The sequence below is a fragment of the Apodemus sylvaticus genome, chromosome 2 (genome assembly GCF_947179515.1).
Source record: "Apodemus sylvaticus chromosome 2, mApoSyl1.1, whole genome shotgun sequence".
NCBI classification, from domain to species: domain Eukaryota; kingdom Metazoa; phylum Chordata; class Mammalia; order Rodentia; family Muridae; genus Apodemus; species Apodemus sylvaticus.
In genome coordinates, this window is record NC_067473.1 from 65,631,584 (window position 1) to 65,647,848 (window position 16,265).

The 16,265-nt window shown below is 38.1% G+C and overlaps 2 gene segments (V, D, J or C); both read left to right on the forward strand.

Moving 5' to 3' along the window:
• The first annotated feature begins 908 nt into the window (after positions 1-908).
• On the forward strand, positions 909-1,690 carry LOC127677894 (T cell receptor beta variable 3-1-like). The segment is given in 2 exon segments: positions 909-1,174; positions 1,296-1,690. Coding segments are annotated over 2 exon segments (444 nt in total).
• A 13,786-nt stretch (positions 1,691-15,476) lies between these two features.
• Positions 15,477-16,168, forward strand: LOC127677895 (T-cell receptor beta chain V region LB2-like). The segment is given in 2 exon segments: positions 15,477-15,636; positions 15,756-16,168. Coding segments are annotated over 2 exon segments (462 nt in total).
• Positions 16,169-16,265: the final 97 nt, after the last annotated feature.

The following is a 16,265-nucleotide window of genomic DNA, read 5'->3' on the forward strand; positions in this document are numbered from 1 at the left end:
GACATTTCTTCCTTTCATTTTTGTGTGAACATTTTTAAGACCTGTGTTCCTGTCAGTTTCCAAGCATACAATATAGTATGATTCACCACAGTCATCATGGTATACAATGAATTTCAAGAACTTTCAAGGATGCTCCATTTACCAATTTCTATTTTGATTAACTTTAAAAGATATCTCAATGTTACAAATAATAGATATTATTAGACAGTTAAATGGCAGAAAGGGCTAGGACAAAAGGATTCTTGGAGCAAGTAGAGATGAGAGTTTTCTGGTCCTTTCATTCTCCATGATTTAAAAGAGCTACAATTTGAATTCAATATGAATAAGTAAAAGATGTCTCCTTTAAACAACTGCCATTTCTTACCCATGATGCATAGGATTTATGTTTAACCACATAGAGGAAATTCCATGTGAATCTTGAAAGAATACAGTCCTGGAATGTAGCTGGGTACTGGAGGCCAGGAGAACTATGAGTCCAGCAGAGTTCTCTGTGGGATGAAGAAGATGAGGGAGCAGTGTCTTGTTTTTTCATACTATCATTGGACTTTGTGTCTTGCTTTAGATCAATAAATTTCCCTCTTCAGTAATAAGGTGAGAACACATCTTAATATCTTGCTGATGTGACCTATGATAAGTATGAAGGCATTTTCTAGGAATTCCCAACAGTCACTGACACACCTAGAGAAAATTTAAAAATTATTCACTTGTTTGTGCCATAATTCTTAGAAGGTCTATGCGTATCTGGATGTAAGATTCTACAATCAGAAGTGTAGGACACATGACTAGATGAACTCTGAGCTGTAATGTGAGAAATTAGGAACAGGATGGAAAGTTCTAGATGGACATGAGACAGATGCAAGAGCAATAAAACAGGGGACACATGTCTCTGAGAAGCAGTGAGACTGAGGCAAGTTTCTGCTTTTCATGTGGCCTAGCTGAGCCCAGCCTTCTCTGCCAGGAGGAAGCTGAGTATAGCATAGCAATGAGCAGAGACTCTCCCACAGTGAAGTCAGAGGCAGGTCTTTCTTAAAGGGCCACAGACTCTCAGAACTTCCTCCTCTCAAGGACCAGAAGTAGGGTAAAGCCTTGAAAAGACAAATATTCTTTTCCTATTCTGGCCCTTCCATGGATCCTAGACTTCTCTACTGTGTGATCTTCTGTCTTCTTGCAGCCCGTGAGTTCTGACCAAAAAGGAAATTGTTGAATAAGGCTGTCATGTTCTTCCTTCTGCGCCCTATAGTTTTTTGGTCTCAAATTGTCTTCTGCTTTAACTCACTTAATGCTTTTCTTTGCAGCTTTTGTGGATATGATGGTTATGCAGAACCCAAGATACAAGGTTGCAAGAGTTGGAAAACCAGTGAATTTGATCTGTTCTCAGACTATGAATCATGATGCCATGTACTGGTACCAACACAAGCCAAAACAAGCACCAAAGCTTCTTCTTTACTACTATGATGAGAATTTGAACAGGGAGACTGACACTGCTAAGAACTTCCAATCCAGTCGGCTAAACACTTCTTTCTGCTCTCTCGACATTGGCTCTGCAGGCCTAGGGGATTCTGCCGTGTACCTCTGTGCTAGCAGTAGAGACACAGGGCTACAATATCACCTTCCCTCTGTTCATAAACCTTTTCCCTTCACAGACCCAAGTATTTTCTCTAGAACCACCCCTCTTTTCTTGCAACAGTAGGAAATGGGTTTGTGGCTGTCATTTCTCATCCACAGATAAAAGTTGAGCATAAACCACTAAAACCCTTTGACAGTTAAGAGTAGAATAGTGGTTACATGTGCCCAGCATCCAGTTTGTGATATTCATTTTATCTCCAATTCTTTCCTCTTCAGTGGGAAAATAGAAAATAAAACACCCAGTTCTTTTCATCTAAGTAGAATTCTTCTAAATACAAGCCCTGTTATATGAAGGTTGACAAAAGCCTAGTATTATAAACAGTCAAGTATCTGGCCTTTGGAGAACTCGATGTATTTTGTAGTCTATAAGAATCTATAAATTTTCATCTCAGTTACCAAAGAACTATCTGTCTAATGGGAAAGGGAAATTACCAGAACCTTAAGATAAAAAATTGTTTAAAAAGTCATATTGCAAGAAAATATACATATATTGATCTATTCATATCTGGTTAGGAGGGGCTGTTTACATGACTAAATGGAAAACATTAGTAGATTAATAAATTATATTGAAATAAGAAGGAGAATATGCATGAGGATAAAGATCTTATAGTCATCTGCATATAAGTAAGTGATCATGACACAAAAGGAGATGAAAACTTAAGAGAATGTCCCCATGGAAGAGTATAAAATAAAGACAACTACAGATAAGTGATACTGGATCATTTGTCTAAGCACTGAACTGAAAATATTCAAACGTTATAAGAATCACATGAGAGTATATATTTATATCTTATCTTGAAATTAACATCCCTGGTGATAACAGTGTTCTGAAGAAAAACAGAAACTATAAAGGGATATGGTAATCTTAAAATACCTCTGCTGTTGACATTAGAGGTGCAGGTCTGGATGGGTCCAATGTGCAGTTCAGGGTAACTTTCTTATGTTCCAGGCATGACAGAGGCAATCAGAGAATGTTAAAGTGTCTAATCATGTGTCTACTGAATTCAGAGTTAGAATCAAAATAGACATGGCATAGGATTTTAAAATGCATGGATGCTAGGATTTAGATTCTATATACAACAGCTATGATAATTTTTAGGTAAAAATAGTTCCCTCAAAAATAAACACAATGCTCTCTTCCTAACTTATCTTAAAAACTTCAAATGCACATTTACAAACACATGTTTTATATGGGGTTAGTAAATAAACTTAGTTTTTTTTTTTTACTTGAAGCCCTTTCATATACATATATTCATGAACAAGAACGGCTCATATTGTATCAGACTATGAATCTTGTTTCTTTGTTTAAGGTTAGGATGAGAGTTAACCTGAGGGATATGGTTCTTGGGTTCCTAGTCACAAGTATTCCAATAACAAGCTATTCAGAAAAGACAGAGTCAGTGGATCTAAGGATGGTCATGGTCATCTTAGATGGTTTGTTTGAGGCATGTCAATGTCAGAAATATGGGTTTTCCCTGTTTTAGAGAGACCAACTCTAGACTTAATCCTTATCTTAATCCTTATCTTAATCCTTATCTTAATCCTTATCCTGCCATGGTCATGACCATATGTTCTTGTATTCTGGGACCTTTGCCTTCCAGAAGATGGTGAATTGTGATTAAGATGGAACATCCTTCCTTGCCTTGCAGTTTTCACATATTAAGCTCACCAACCAGCTGTAACAGCGACTTCTGCTCCTGTCATACCCAAGGTGCCAGACCCCACAACTTTGGGCTACTGTTCATGGGCACAAAATTAAGTATTATGTAGGCTTGTAATCCTTTAAGAGACATCAATAGCTTATCCTGGTTCAACTGCCATTACCTTAAAAGAAATAGACAAGTGCCTTCATTTCTAGCCATAGTATGACGATGGCCTTTGTAGCCTCCTCTAAATTGAGACTGTGTATCCTTTCCTGTCCTGTCCTATCCTGCCCTGTCCTGTCCTGCACTGTCTGGCTGAAGACTTCACTCCATAGGTTCATATCCCTATAATATGGGGTCAGGCCAAAATCTCAATAAGGAAAAATCAGAGGGAGAAATCATGGAGGAATCTGCTTACTGGCGTGCTTCCATGTTCAAGTTCAGATTTTTTTAATACTTCCCAGGATCACCTGCTCAGGGGTGATACCTTGTGATACCTGAAGTTAACCTGTAAACCCCACTCACCCAAGGACCAAGTAACTTTCTGGAATGCTGGAAGTTGTAGTTCTTGGAAAATAATAATCCTACATGGGAAATTACAATGGCTATTTGGGTTTGTCTTTAAATAGCCCCTGAAAAATATGTCTTGTGGCCACTCAACTGAGAATTCTGGGAAACTGTCCTGACCAAAGGGTGTCCTGGTCTGTATTTAATTAAAAGTTGAGTCAAAATTGTGGAACTAGTTTTTCTCTAGTGAATCTCTGGATTAACAATTCCCACAATGCATTTGTTTCTCCCACAACCACAAACCATCAAAAAATGCCATACAGAAATGCCTACAGCCCAAGCTATAGAGGCTTTTTCCCAAAGTTGCTCAACTGAATAGAAATTGACTCTAGTTTGTATTATTAAGTTGACAAAAAGTATCCAGCACAATAGACATACAAATATCAAATATTCATTGTTAATAAATCACAAATTTATTTGTAGACAATTTTGACATAAAAATACATATATTTTTATCATCCATTAATCACTGAAGAAAAGTTTTATAGTAATGAGAAAATAAATTTGTGTATTTTTGCATAAAGAATCAAATTTCTGCTGCATATTTTATACCACTGGATAGCATATTCAATGTTTTGAAAACTAGATTGATATTTTTATTCTATAATAATGCTGAGAATAATAATTTATACAGTATACAGTACAAAGTGGCCAAAATTTAATGCCACTTCAGAAATTGTTCTGCATTCTGTTCTAATCCTAAGTCTAAATGCATTTAGCCATTTCTTTTAGGAACCTCAAGACATCAACTCAAAAACCACCTTTTAAAACTGAGAATTCCCTAAGAATTACAATCAAAATCTATTTGATACTAATTTGATACTGGCATGCAGTGGAGTCACCAAAGGCTCTATTGCCTGGTGCCATGTCTCAGATTCCTCTTATGCTTTATTTTTTAAAAATGTTCACTGAACCTTCTGAAATGTTGTAATGTTACCAATTTCTGGTGTGATTCTTCACATAGTTACTTCATGTGTTTGCAACTAATAGCTAAAGGAACTTTGTCCTAGAGGAACCTGTGATTCAATATAAGGGACAGAAATTTGGTGTAAGAAGGGTCAACTAGGCAGTGACATCAGAATATAAGAAGTACTATGTTAGATCATTCACACATAGTTCTCTGCCTAGTTTTCTCCCGTATAAACAGGACCTATAACGTGTTCCCATTTTCCTAATTGAAATACAGGGAGAGTCAGTAAGATGCACAATAAGCTGATTGCTTGTCTGACATTTGAAATAATGTTTTCATTGGATTCAATTGACTGTTGTTATCATCATGTTCAATTAAAAGTAAAAAGCATTAGGACAAGCAGATAGAAAAAAAAAGCTAGGGATACAGACAGCCAACAGATGAATATCAGAAAAGTAGGAAGCCAGATGGCATAGACTTTTGCAGGAAAATAAAAAGAAGCAAGTTCTCTGGAGAACGATAAGGCTGGGTACTTTTCTTAGTTTTGGGCACCACTCCAAGATTCTATGCTTCTTCCTGTCCAGTGAACTTGTGAATAGTTTTGGAAAACTCTGGTACCATCATCTTTATCATTACCACAACTGGATTAAGAAACATCTAAGTGATTAAGAAATATCTGTGTGTGACAGTGGTGTTTCCATGTATGATTTGGTATAAGGATTCTGACTCAGTGACTAGGTTAACCCATGGATGGGTTTAAAAATTTGAGGAGTGGTGGGTTGTGAAATATTGTTCTAGTAGGAGCCATGTCTTTAGAGGCAGATTCTGGGTCTACTCACTTACGACTCTCTTTTGATTCCTGTCCTTATGAATGCGAGTGCCCCTCTATCTGTTTCTTGGATGTTGAGATTTATGTTACCCTTGTCCTGTGCTGGCTCTTTTGTAACTTTGAACTAAATAAATAATTCCTCCCTTACATTGCTTACAACAGATAACTTGGTTAGAGTTATGCAGAAGTAACAAATGTACATTGCTTTAGGAAGTCAGATATCTTAACCAGTGAGAAGTCTGGCATGGGACTGAGTAGCTATCAGTATATCAGTTTTTAAAATAGGTTTTTTCTTGTTTCTTTTTGATTTTTCATTCTATTTTATTTTGGTTTTTTTCTTTTGCTAAAACTTATTTTTTTCTCCAATATATTCTGATTGAGTTTTCTTTCTCCCTATGCCTCTCAGGCTCTCCCCACCTCTCCTCCCATTTGGACCCACATCTATCTCTTGTTAGAAAATGAACAGGTCTTGGAACATGAGCCATTGGAGTTCTGTTTAGGAAATTTCTCCCTGTGCCAATGAGTTCAAGGCTCTTTCCCACTTTCTGTTCTATCACACTCAGTGGTTGTTTTTTTTTTTTTTTTTGTTCTTGTTTTATGTTGAGGTCCTCGATCCACTTGGACTTGAGCTTTGTGCAAGGTGACAAATATGAGTCTATTTTCATTTTTCTACATAGACAGCCAGTTTAGACCATCACCACTTATTGAAGATGCTTTCTTTATTCCATTGTATATTTTTAGCTTCTTTGTCAAAGATCAAGTGTCTGTAAGTGTGTGGTTTTATTTCTGGGTCTCCTATTCTATTCTACTGATCAATGTGTCTGTCTCTGGTACCAAAACCATGCAGTTTTTATCTATTGCTCTGTAGTAAACCTTGAGTCAGGGATGGTGATTTCCTGGTATTGTTAAGAACTGCTTTCGTAATTCTGGGTTTTTTTTTTTTTTTGCCTTTCCAGATGAATTTGAGAGTTGCTCTTTCCATGTCTTTGAAGAATTGTGCTGGGATTTTGATAGGGATTGGATTGAATCTGTGGATTCCTTTGGCAGGATGGTCATTTTTACTATATTAATCCTGCCAATCCCTGAGCGTGGGAGATCTCTCCATTTCCTGAGATCTTTGATTTCTTTCTTGAGATACTTGAAGTTATTGTGATTCAGATCTTTCGCTTGTTTGGTTAGAGTTACCCAAGATATTTCATATTATTTGTGTCTATTGTGAAGAGAATTGTTTCCCTAATTTCATTCTCTGCCTCTTTATCATTTGTATAAAGGAAGGCTACTGATTTATTTGAGTTAATTTTATATTCAGCCACTTTGCTGAAGTTCAAGGGGAGGTCCCAAGGCCTGACACTATTACTGAGGCTATGGAGTGCTCACAAAAAGCGACCTATCATGACTGTCTTCCAAAACACCCAACAAGCAGCTGAAAGAGTTATATGCAGATATTTGTACCCAACCAATGGACAAAAGCTGCTGATCCCTGTGATTGAGTTAGGGAAAATCTGGAAGAAGCTGAGGAGGGTGACCCAATAGGAGGACCAGCAGTCTCCATTAACCTGGCCCCCTGAGATCTCTCAAACACTGGACCACCAAGTAGGCAGCATACACCAGCTGATATGAGGCCCCCAACACATATACAGCAGAAGACTGCTGGGCCTGGTATTCAGTCAGAGATGCACCTAATCTTCAAGAGACTGGAGGTCCAGGGAGTCAGGAGGTCTGGTGGGGTGGGACATTGTGTGTGGGGGGAATTTCCTTGTGAAGACAGGGGTTGAGGAGGAGCTTTGGGATGTGGAACAGTCTGAGGGTGGACCAGAGGTGGGGGGAATAAAATCTGGAGTGAAACAAAGAAACAAACAAATAAAGATTAAATAAAAACAAAAAGAAAACAATTATCTAAATAATAATAAAATAAGAAAGGTTAGCTAAAACAAACATATTAGAATATGACAAAGCCACAACAAACAAAGAAAAGGCACAAGAAATGCATAATACATATGAATACAGAGACACAAATATTTACATGTACAATCTCATAAAATACAAACTAGAAGATATAATATATACACAAAAATCTGCAAGGTAAAAGTAAAATGAAAAAATACCAACAGGAACAAAAACCATTGTCCTGACTTCACATTATTAGACAAAGAACCCCAAAGATGCCATTGTACCAATTCTGTTTTGCTTATCTATGGCTGGGTATAGGGCCTGCCCTTATGAGTGGCTTGTTTTCCTTTCGAGAAAACAATTTTTTTCTTTGCAAGTGGTTGTTAGTTGGCTACAACTTGTGGGTCAAGGATAAGGTGTGCATCTTCTTCTCTTTTCAGTTCGACGCTCCCATCTTGTACAAACCCGTCCATGCCTTGTGTATGCTGCTGTGTGAGTTGATAAGTTTTACAAACCTGTTGTTCCTAGTGTTTGAGTGCAGGAGATGCTGCAGTGATTACTCTGACCTCTGCCTCAGTTTTTGTAAAATATAGAAAGCCTTATCAAGTCCTTCATTAGCAAATTCCTAGGTGCCCCAGAGCAGCCCATTGAAATTTGTACAAGGGAACTGCAGAGAGAGAGAGAGAGAGAGAGAGAGAGAGAGAGAGAGAGAGAGAGAGAGAGAGAGAGAGAGAGAGAGAGAGAGAGATGTGAGCTCTATATCAAGCATTGTATTTCTGAGAAAGTAAGAGAAAAGTAGACTTTCCATGCTCTGTTGTCTCGGTTCTGGCATGTAGACTGTCCTGTTTTTCTCCAGTGCCTCCCTGGTGGTTTCATTAGTACATACCCACTTTGGACCATATTCCAGGTGTTGCCACTTGGCCCTTTAGTATCAAGAGATGATTATGTTTAGTAAGATGCACTGATTTTGACAGACTGAGAAAGAGCCTAAGAAATATTTCATGTTCTAGTACTTGTGTCTAGGGATGGACATGGTTGTTCTTCTTATAGCAGAGTGAATTTTTAAGTCATCCTTAATAAATCCATTCTGTCTTAGTTACTTTCCCTGTTGCTGAGATAAGGGTGAGAGGTGGGCGGGGGGGGGGGGGAAGGAGGGAAGGAAGAATGGAGGGAGGGAAGGACGGAGAGAGGGAGGGAGGGAGAGAGAGATATTAAGAAATAAGGCAAGTTTATTTTGGTTTACATTTCAAGGCCATTATGGTTGTGAATTCCGGGTGTCAAGAGTTTGAAGCATCTGGTCATATTGCATCTACCATCAGAAAGCAGAGGCAGATAAATGCTGGTTGCAACAGGAGCCTGTATTGATGCCAAGTCATGAAGTCAGGCAGCAGAATGTGAAGATGTCAGTCTCTGAGTCTTAGAGAAGATCAGTGGCCCCAGACCTAACAAAATTCAGGAACTAGTAAAATTCAATGCAATCTAGTGATTCTCAGAGAAGGATAATGACAAGACCAAAAAGAAAATTAATGATTAATACTTTCTTAGTATAAGCTACTTAGATTTCTCACGGAAGAAAATTTCATTTAACCTAAGGAAAATCCAGCATGTAATAAGGATACATGCTCCACTATGTTCATAGCAGCCCTATTTATAATAGCCAGAAGCTGGAAAGAACCCAGGTATCCCTAAACGGAAGAATGGATGCAAAAAATGTGGTATATATACACAATGGAGTACTATTCAGCCATTAGAAACAATAAATTCATGAAATTTTTAGACAAATGGATGGAGCTGGAGAACATCATACTAAGTGAGGTAACCCAGTTTCAAAAGATTAATCATGGTATGCACTCACTAATAAGTAGATATTAGCCTAGAAAATTGGAATACCCCAAACATAATCCACACATCAAATGAGGTACAAGAAGAACGGAGGAGTGGCCTCTTGTTCTGGAAAGACTCAGTGTAACAGTATAGGGCAAAACCAGAACAGGGAAGTGGGAAGGCGTGGATGGGAGAACAGGGGGAGGGAAGGGGGCTTATGTGACTTTCGGGAAGTGGGGACCCAGAAAAGGAGAAATCATTTGAAATGTAAATTAAAATATATCAAATAAAAAATAAAAAGAGGTGACATTAAAACTATAATCACATCTTTAAAAAAGTTATTGAGGAGAATTTACAAGGGAGAAATAGTTTTTTTTTAGGTATAGAATTAGTAGAATTTATTACTTATTTGATGTTAGAAGTAGCAAAAGTTATAGATAAAAATGGCCCTAAAGTAATCCATACATCTTTTCTAAAGATCAAAGTTTTTCTTTATCCATGGTCAGGGTCATCAACAATTTCTAGAACATGTGCACACACACACACACACACACACACACACACACACAAACACACACACAATCAGACATAAGGAGACATAAAGGCCTACATTAACCTTCTTTCTTCCCTTACATCTGTCTCTCCCAGCAGATGGCAGTATTAGACTCACAAAGCAATCTATTCTTTTCATTACATTTTCATTTTAACTTTATTTAAATAAAATTTTATTTGAACTGAGCACAGGGTCTCCAATGGAGGAGCTAGAGAAAGAACCCAAGGAACTGAAGGGGTTTGCAGTGCCACCGGAGGAACAACAATATGAGTTACCAAGTACTCCCAGAGCTCCCAGGGACAAAACCATCAACCAAAGAGTCCACATGGAGTTACCCATGGCTCCAGACACATAGGCAGCAGAGGATGGCCTTGTCAGACACCAAATGGAGGAATGGCCCTTGTTCCTGGAAAGATTTGATGCCATAGTGTAGAGGAATACCAGGGCAGGGAAGCAGGGGAGGGGGTGATTGGGGAAGGGGAGATGGGTTATGGGATTTTCAGAGGAGAGGAGAACCAGGAAAGGGGACAACATTTGAAATGTAAATAAAGAATATATCTAATAAAAAAGAAAAAAACAAAAAAAACCCAATGTTATTATATAAACTGAAGAGAACGCATGGAGATAGTGAACTGGTTAATAAAAGTAAAACTACTTACTTATCACTTATATAGTTACTTTATTTTTGTGACAATGACAACTAAATGTTTATTAAGTAAGAATCTTATATTATCCTGTGATATTAAATGCAGTACAAAGAACTCTAGGCTCATTCATCATAGAAACTTGCTACTTTATAAGGTTTGAAGTATGTTTTCCCACTGTTCAAAAACACTGATTTTAAATTGACATTATCTTTCTAAATATAAGTAAGATCATGCACTGTATATTCTTTAGATGTCTGGCTAATCTCCCTTAGAATAATACCCCCCACGTTAAATTGTTTTGTGGAAAATTTCAGGATGTCCTTTTAAGGGCAAATAGCTACCTGCTATTGTACATATTTACCACAGTTCCTTTTCTATTTGTATATCCACAGACACTTAAATTATTTACTATCTCACCTATTGTGATTAATTACATGATAAGCACAGTGCTCAGGTATTTTTATGAGAGACTCAGCTTAATTTTTTCATGTACATGTCTAGGTGAGTATCTATCAGGTCTACTGGTAGTCACATTTTTAATTTCTTTGGGACTACCCATAAGGTTTGGGAAGTGGCTACATCAGTCTGCATTCCACAGACAGAAGAGAAGGTTTTCCTTGCCCACCCCTTTGCTAAGCAACACTTGTTATGTCTTGTTTGATAATAGTTTTCTTAATGGATATGAGGTAATATCTCATAATAGGTTTGACTTACATTTCTCTGATGGTGAGTCATCTGAGACACCTTTAATTGTTTTTAGGTGAGGGCTCTATACTTCAAAAATTTTGCCACCAGAAGAAAAAAATCTCACTATTTTTCATGCCTAGGATGAAGAGAAGATCTGCGATTTCCATCAGAGATGGAGGGTTAGAATTTGAATGTTGGATGAGATAAATTCCAAGAACAAAGATGATGTTCATGATGTCAGTGAATCCAAGGCTTAGGGATTCCATCCAGGTGAAATGGTGACTTAAAAAAAATCTTTTTACAGTACCTGGAAAATAAAGTAAATATTTGAGTTACTTTTGTTTATAGAAGAAAGGTCTCTCAAACCTAGGCATGTATTCATAATTACCGAGAATAATCTAAAATATATGTGAATAACAAACTATAGAATAAATTTCCTTCAAAACTATTGTAGCCATTACTGAGCTGAGGTGGGAGGGGAGGAGAGAGTGAAACCATTTTCAACCCCAGTGATGTTTGTTTGCACTTCCCTGTCTTTTAACATGTGCATCTGGATGTGACCTCTGGCAAACATCTGTCTCACACCAGCGAGAAAATGGAAACATGCCTTGAGATGATGAAACAAATTTAACCAAAAGCACGTTTAAACATTTCAATGTTTAATAACAATGACCTAAAAATGAAAGCATCCTGAACTCTCCCTCCACCATAAATATTCTGGGCCACATTGTACGTAGTTAAGAATAAAATATTCATCATTTAAATGGAAATACGAGATTAGTTCTAGAACACTATTCCCAGAGCAATAGACACCTCGCAGCAAACTCACCTCTCAGGACGCAGCTATGATGTCTAGCTCCCTGACCTGTGGCTGAAAATGCCTGGCCAGTCTTTGTGTACAGCTCCCTGTCATGTCTAGGTCTGCAGTGACACTAGACTCCTCTCCTGTTACCATTTGACTTCTTGGAGTAGATAAATTCTGAACCAGAGAATCAACATCTCTGGGTTCTGTAGCACGGTTCATATATTGTCTCAAAAAGTATATCCTGGACCTATAAGGTATCCAGTGATTTTCTGGCCTATACTAATTTCACTGTGGAATAAAAAGCAAAGTTCATGTGAGTATTGAGGGAGATATAAGGGACTCAAAGGTTTTTTTTTTTAACCTCACATTAGAGGTCAATTAGTTTTCTTCTTCATGAGTAGACACACATTACAGCTCTGTCCTGTGAACTCTATTCTTTTCCAATGTCTCAGGAATGCTGGTATCATCAAGAACCTAAAATACACTGTGAGGAAGAGATAATAGGATGCAACCCTTTGATGTGAAAGGGCACAGTCATGTTATGTGGTATAGACAACTCTTAGAGGAAGATGTGAAATTTGTGACTTCTGTTCAGAAAAAATATAAGAGAGGCCAGAAATGTTGGAGAAATGGGTCTTGGATAAATTTCCCAAAGAGGAACCCAACATCCTAAAGATGGGGCGAGCAGAACTGGAAGATGCAGTGATAGACTTCCATGCCAGCTCCTCACTTGCATCATTACTTCTAAATGTTTCCTCACCTTACAGCAGTATGGGAAGTACATCCGTGCTAACAGCACGCCGACCTGAACACACTTTGCAGGTTGTGGATGAAAGTAGGGGAATATTACAAGGTCTAGAACATCTCAGTCCACCATGCCTAGGGAGGAAAACTCCACTTATAAAGCAGGACATTTTTAAATGATAGTAATAGTTAAGATAAACATGCATTGACCAACACAGCTCTCCTCTCTCCACACTGTAATAAAGTCAAATATCATATTTTGTACATATAATTTTACATGATGTAAAGGAGAGTTAGTAAAGGAAAACAGATTATTAATTTCATCACTAGTAAATTTGTTTCTAACAGCTAGTTTTTCTTTCTCTAAAAGAAGAGTAAATGAAAGGAAGGAAAGCAGAGACTAACATATGACAAGGACAGGATTGAAAGCCACGCATGTTGAGCAAAAGCTGTGTGCTTTAGATTATAGCATGCTGTCTGGCATCCTTCATTGCACAATCCTTGCTTTGTTCTTCAAGTAGTTCCCACAGAGGCTTGGATAGAAGCCAGGAAACATAACTTCTGCTACAAGATTAAAATGTCTAAGAGATGGGGCAGACAAGTGGCTCGTGGATAGAGTGCTTACCTAGCATATATGGAATCCTGGCCTGAATTCCCAGATCTGTAAACCTGGTGCTGGCTCATGCAACTATAACCAGAGCCTATTAATCTCAGTGCTTGAGAGGTAGAAATAGAAGAGTTAGAAGTTCTAGGTCATCCTTCGCCATATAATAAGTTTAATTTCCATCTGGACTACATAAGACCCTGTCTCAAAATTAAATTAACCACAAAACTGGAGTATTTGAGAGATATTGGTAGTTGAACTGTATATATCCTAGAATACAAGGGAAGGCTCCAGCTCACAGATCTTGCTCGTTGAAGTGTAGCACCTTCACTTTTTCCTATCTCAGTGAATTCGTGTTTCTTTGTTGGTGTGTTTGTTTGTTTCATTTGTCCATTATTGGATACTGAGACTTTCCCCCAATCTGCTTGTATAAAACAATTTGTGAAACTCAAAGGACAGACAATTACAGAGTCATTTCAGGTTATTGGACATGTGACAAGTCCAGCATCTCCAGCCAGGCAGATATATCATGATGCCACTCTGCATCTTGATTTTCTCAAAAAAATTCAGATAGTTCTGGTTTTGCCTCACTCATTTCAGAAAGAAAGAAAGAAAGAAGAAATAAAGAAAGAAGGAAAGAAAGAAGGAAAGAAGGAAGGAAGTAAAAAAGGAAAGAAAGAAGGAAAGGAAGAAAGAAGGAAAGAAAGGAGAAAGAAAATAAAGAATAAGCAGAAAAACTTCCATAAGGAGAAGAGACATGAAGGCTGAAGATAATACTTGAAGAACATAGCCCCTGATGACCCAAGCGGAACAGGTGTAGTGAAAGGGGAGGTAAAAGTCATCTCTTCACAGCACAAGGCATGGGGTTTATTTATTTTATATTTTGATGTTATTATTAGTATCTATATACATATATATATACATACATACACATACATATATATACATATGTATATATATATATATATACATAAATGAATGTGTATGAAAGTCTGTGCACACATGCCAAGTAGACACACCCATGAAGATCAAAGGACACTTGTGGGTGTTGGTTCACTCTTGGGAACTAGGCTTGAACTCAGGGAGTCAAACTTGCTCAGATCAGTGTTTTTACTAGCTGAGTCATCATGCCTGCCTAGGGCGTGTGACTTAAAATGACACTTTTCCAAAAGTATTGCTTCTAAGTATTCAAAGCTCATTTTAAAAATCTTGAGAATATTCTTCCTGCTATGGCCCTCATATTTGGCCAGGTGGGGCCCCTTGGCAAGCTCTCTCTTCTAACTAATATTCAAAGTTAAAGCATCTAAAATAATGATGATTATTATAATAGCAACAACAAGGATAATAATAATATAATCCTCCATCCAAGGAAGCTAGAGTGTCCTCTGACAACCATTTAAGGAAAAGAGGGGAAAAAAAGAAAGGAGGAGGAAAATGGGGAAAAAAATCACACTTCGCAAAACACAAATTAAGAGAACTCACAATAAACAAACAAACAAAAACAAAAAATTCCATACACAAAAATTAGAGTTAGGTAAGAACACTTTTAAAGAGTGTTTCAACAACACAATTAGGCAGGAGAGGGGCCTATTAATAAAAATTAAGAAGAAAAGCAGCAGAAGCAAAAGAAACAAAAGAGATTCCCTGAAAAGACTCAAGAAATAAATGAAAAAACATCAAAATAAATAAATTCATGTGAAAGAAAGAACCAACACAAATGAAAATTTTGTAAAAAGCATTTAAGAAAGACAACAAAATGCATGTGGGGCTGAAAGGGCTTAAAGAGGTAAAAACCAAGCAAAGGGAAGAGGCTGAAGGGAGCATGGAAATGAGATGTGTTCAGAACAGCATGGGTGGTCAGATGGGGCTGACCTCAGGGCCACACTGTCCCACAATTCCACCACAGATACTCTGCACACACTCTGGGAGAGCTGAACGCATTGAAAGTTAAGCCTATACCCATTTATAGACAAGGGTCTATAATCCTTTTATGGTAGTCAAAACAATATAATCTCAAAGATGCAAACCAGAGGGCTGAACTGAGTAAGGACAGCCCCTCCTTTCAGAACTGGTACAGACGCCTGGAGCCAGTGGCTTGCTCCTCCCCTTCTGACACACCAGGAAGCTCATTTTGAATGTCTCAAAAATCTTCCTACCATTCTAGTCCTCATACTTAGCCAGGTACAGCCACTGGCAAAGTAGCTCTCTAGGTCTCCCTTCTAACCAATGATCAGAGTCAAAGAAAATTCCTCCGCACTATGAGCAAGCAGGTTCTCTGCTGGGTAGCCCTTTGTCTCCTTGCAGTAGGTGAGTCTGGATTCCCTGGGTTCCTGTCCTGAAGTGCACATCTTAAATCCCCTGCCCTGGGTAGCAATGCCAAGCCTCTCCCTGCCTATTTCCAGACTCACTCTTTTTTTCCCCCCTAGGAACCACACATGGTGGCATTACTCAGACACCCAAATTCCTGATTGGTCAGGAACGGAAGGAATTGACCTTGAAATGTAAACAGGATTTCAATCATGATTCCATGTACTGGTACCAACAGGATTCAGGGAAAGGACTGAGACTGATCTACTATTCAATAACTGAAAATGATCTTCAAAAAGGCGACCTATCTGAAGGCTATAGTGCCTTTCGAGAGAAGAAGCCATCCTTTTCTCTCACTGTTAAATCTGCCCAGAAGAACCAGATGGCTCTTTATCTCTGTGCTAGCAGCATAGCACAGTGGAGCACACCTACCCCCTCTCCATGCATAAATGTGCCCAAATCCTGCTTACCCCACCAGGTGGCTCTTAGGTCCTCCCCTATCCTCTGTCCTTTCACTTCAGCCAGGACTTGAAACAAAGTAGCTACAGCCTTCTGGACTTTTTGTGCAATGGGGGTAAAATTCAATCCATTCATTAAAGCAGCATTTAAAATTGCATACATATTCAAAA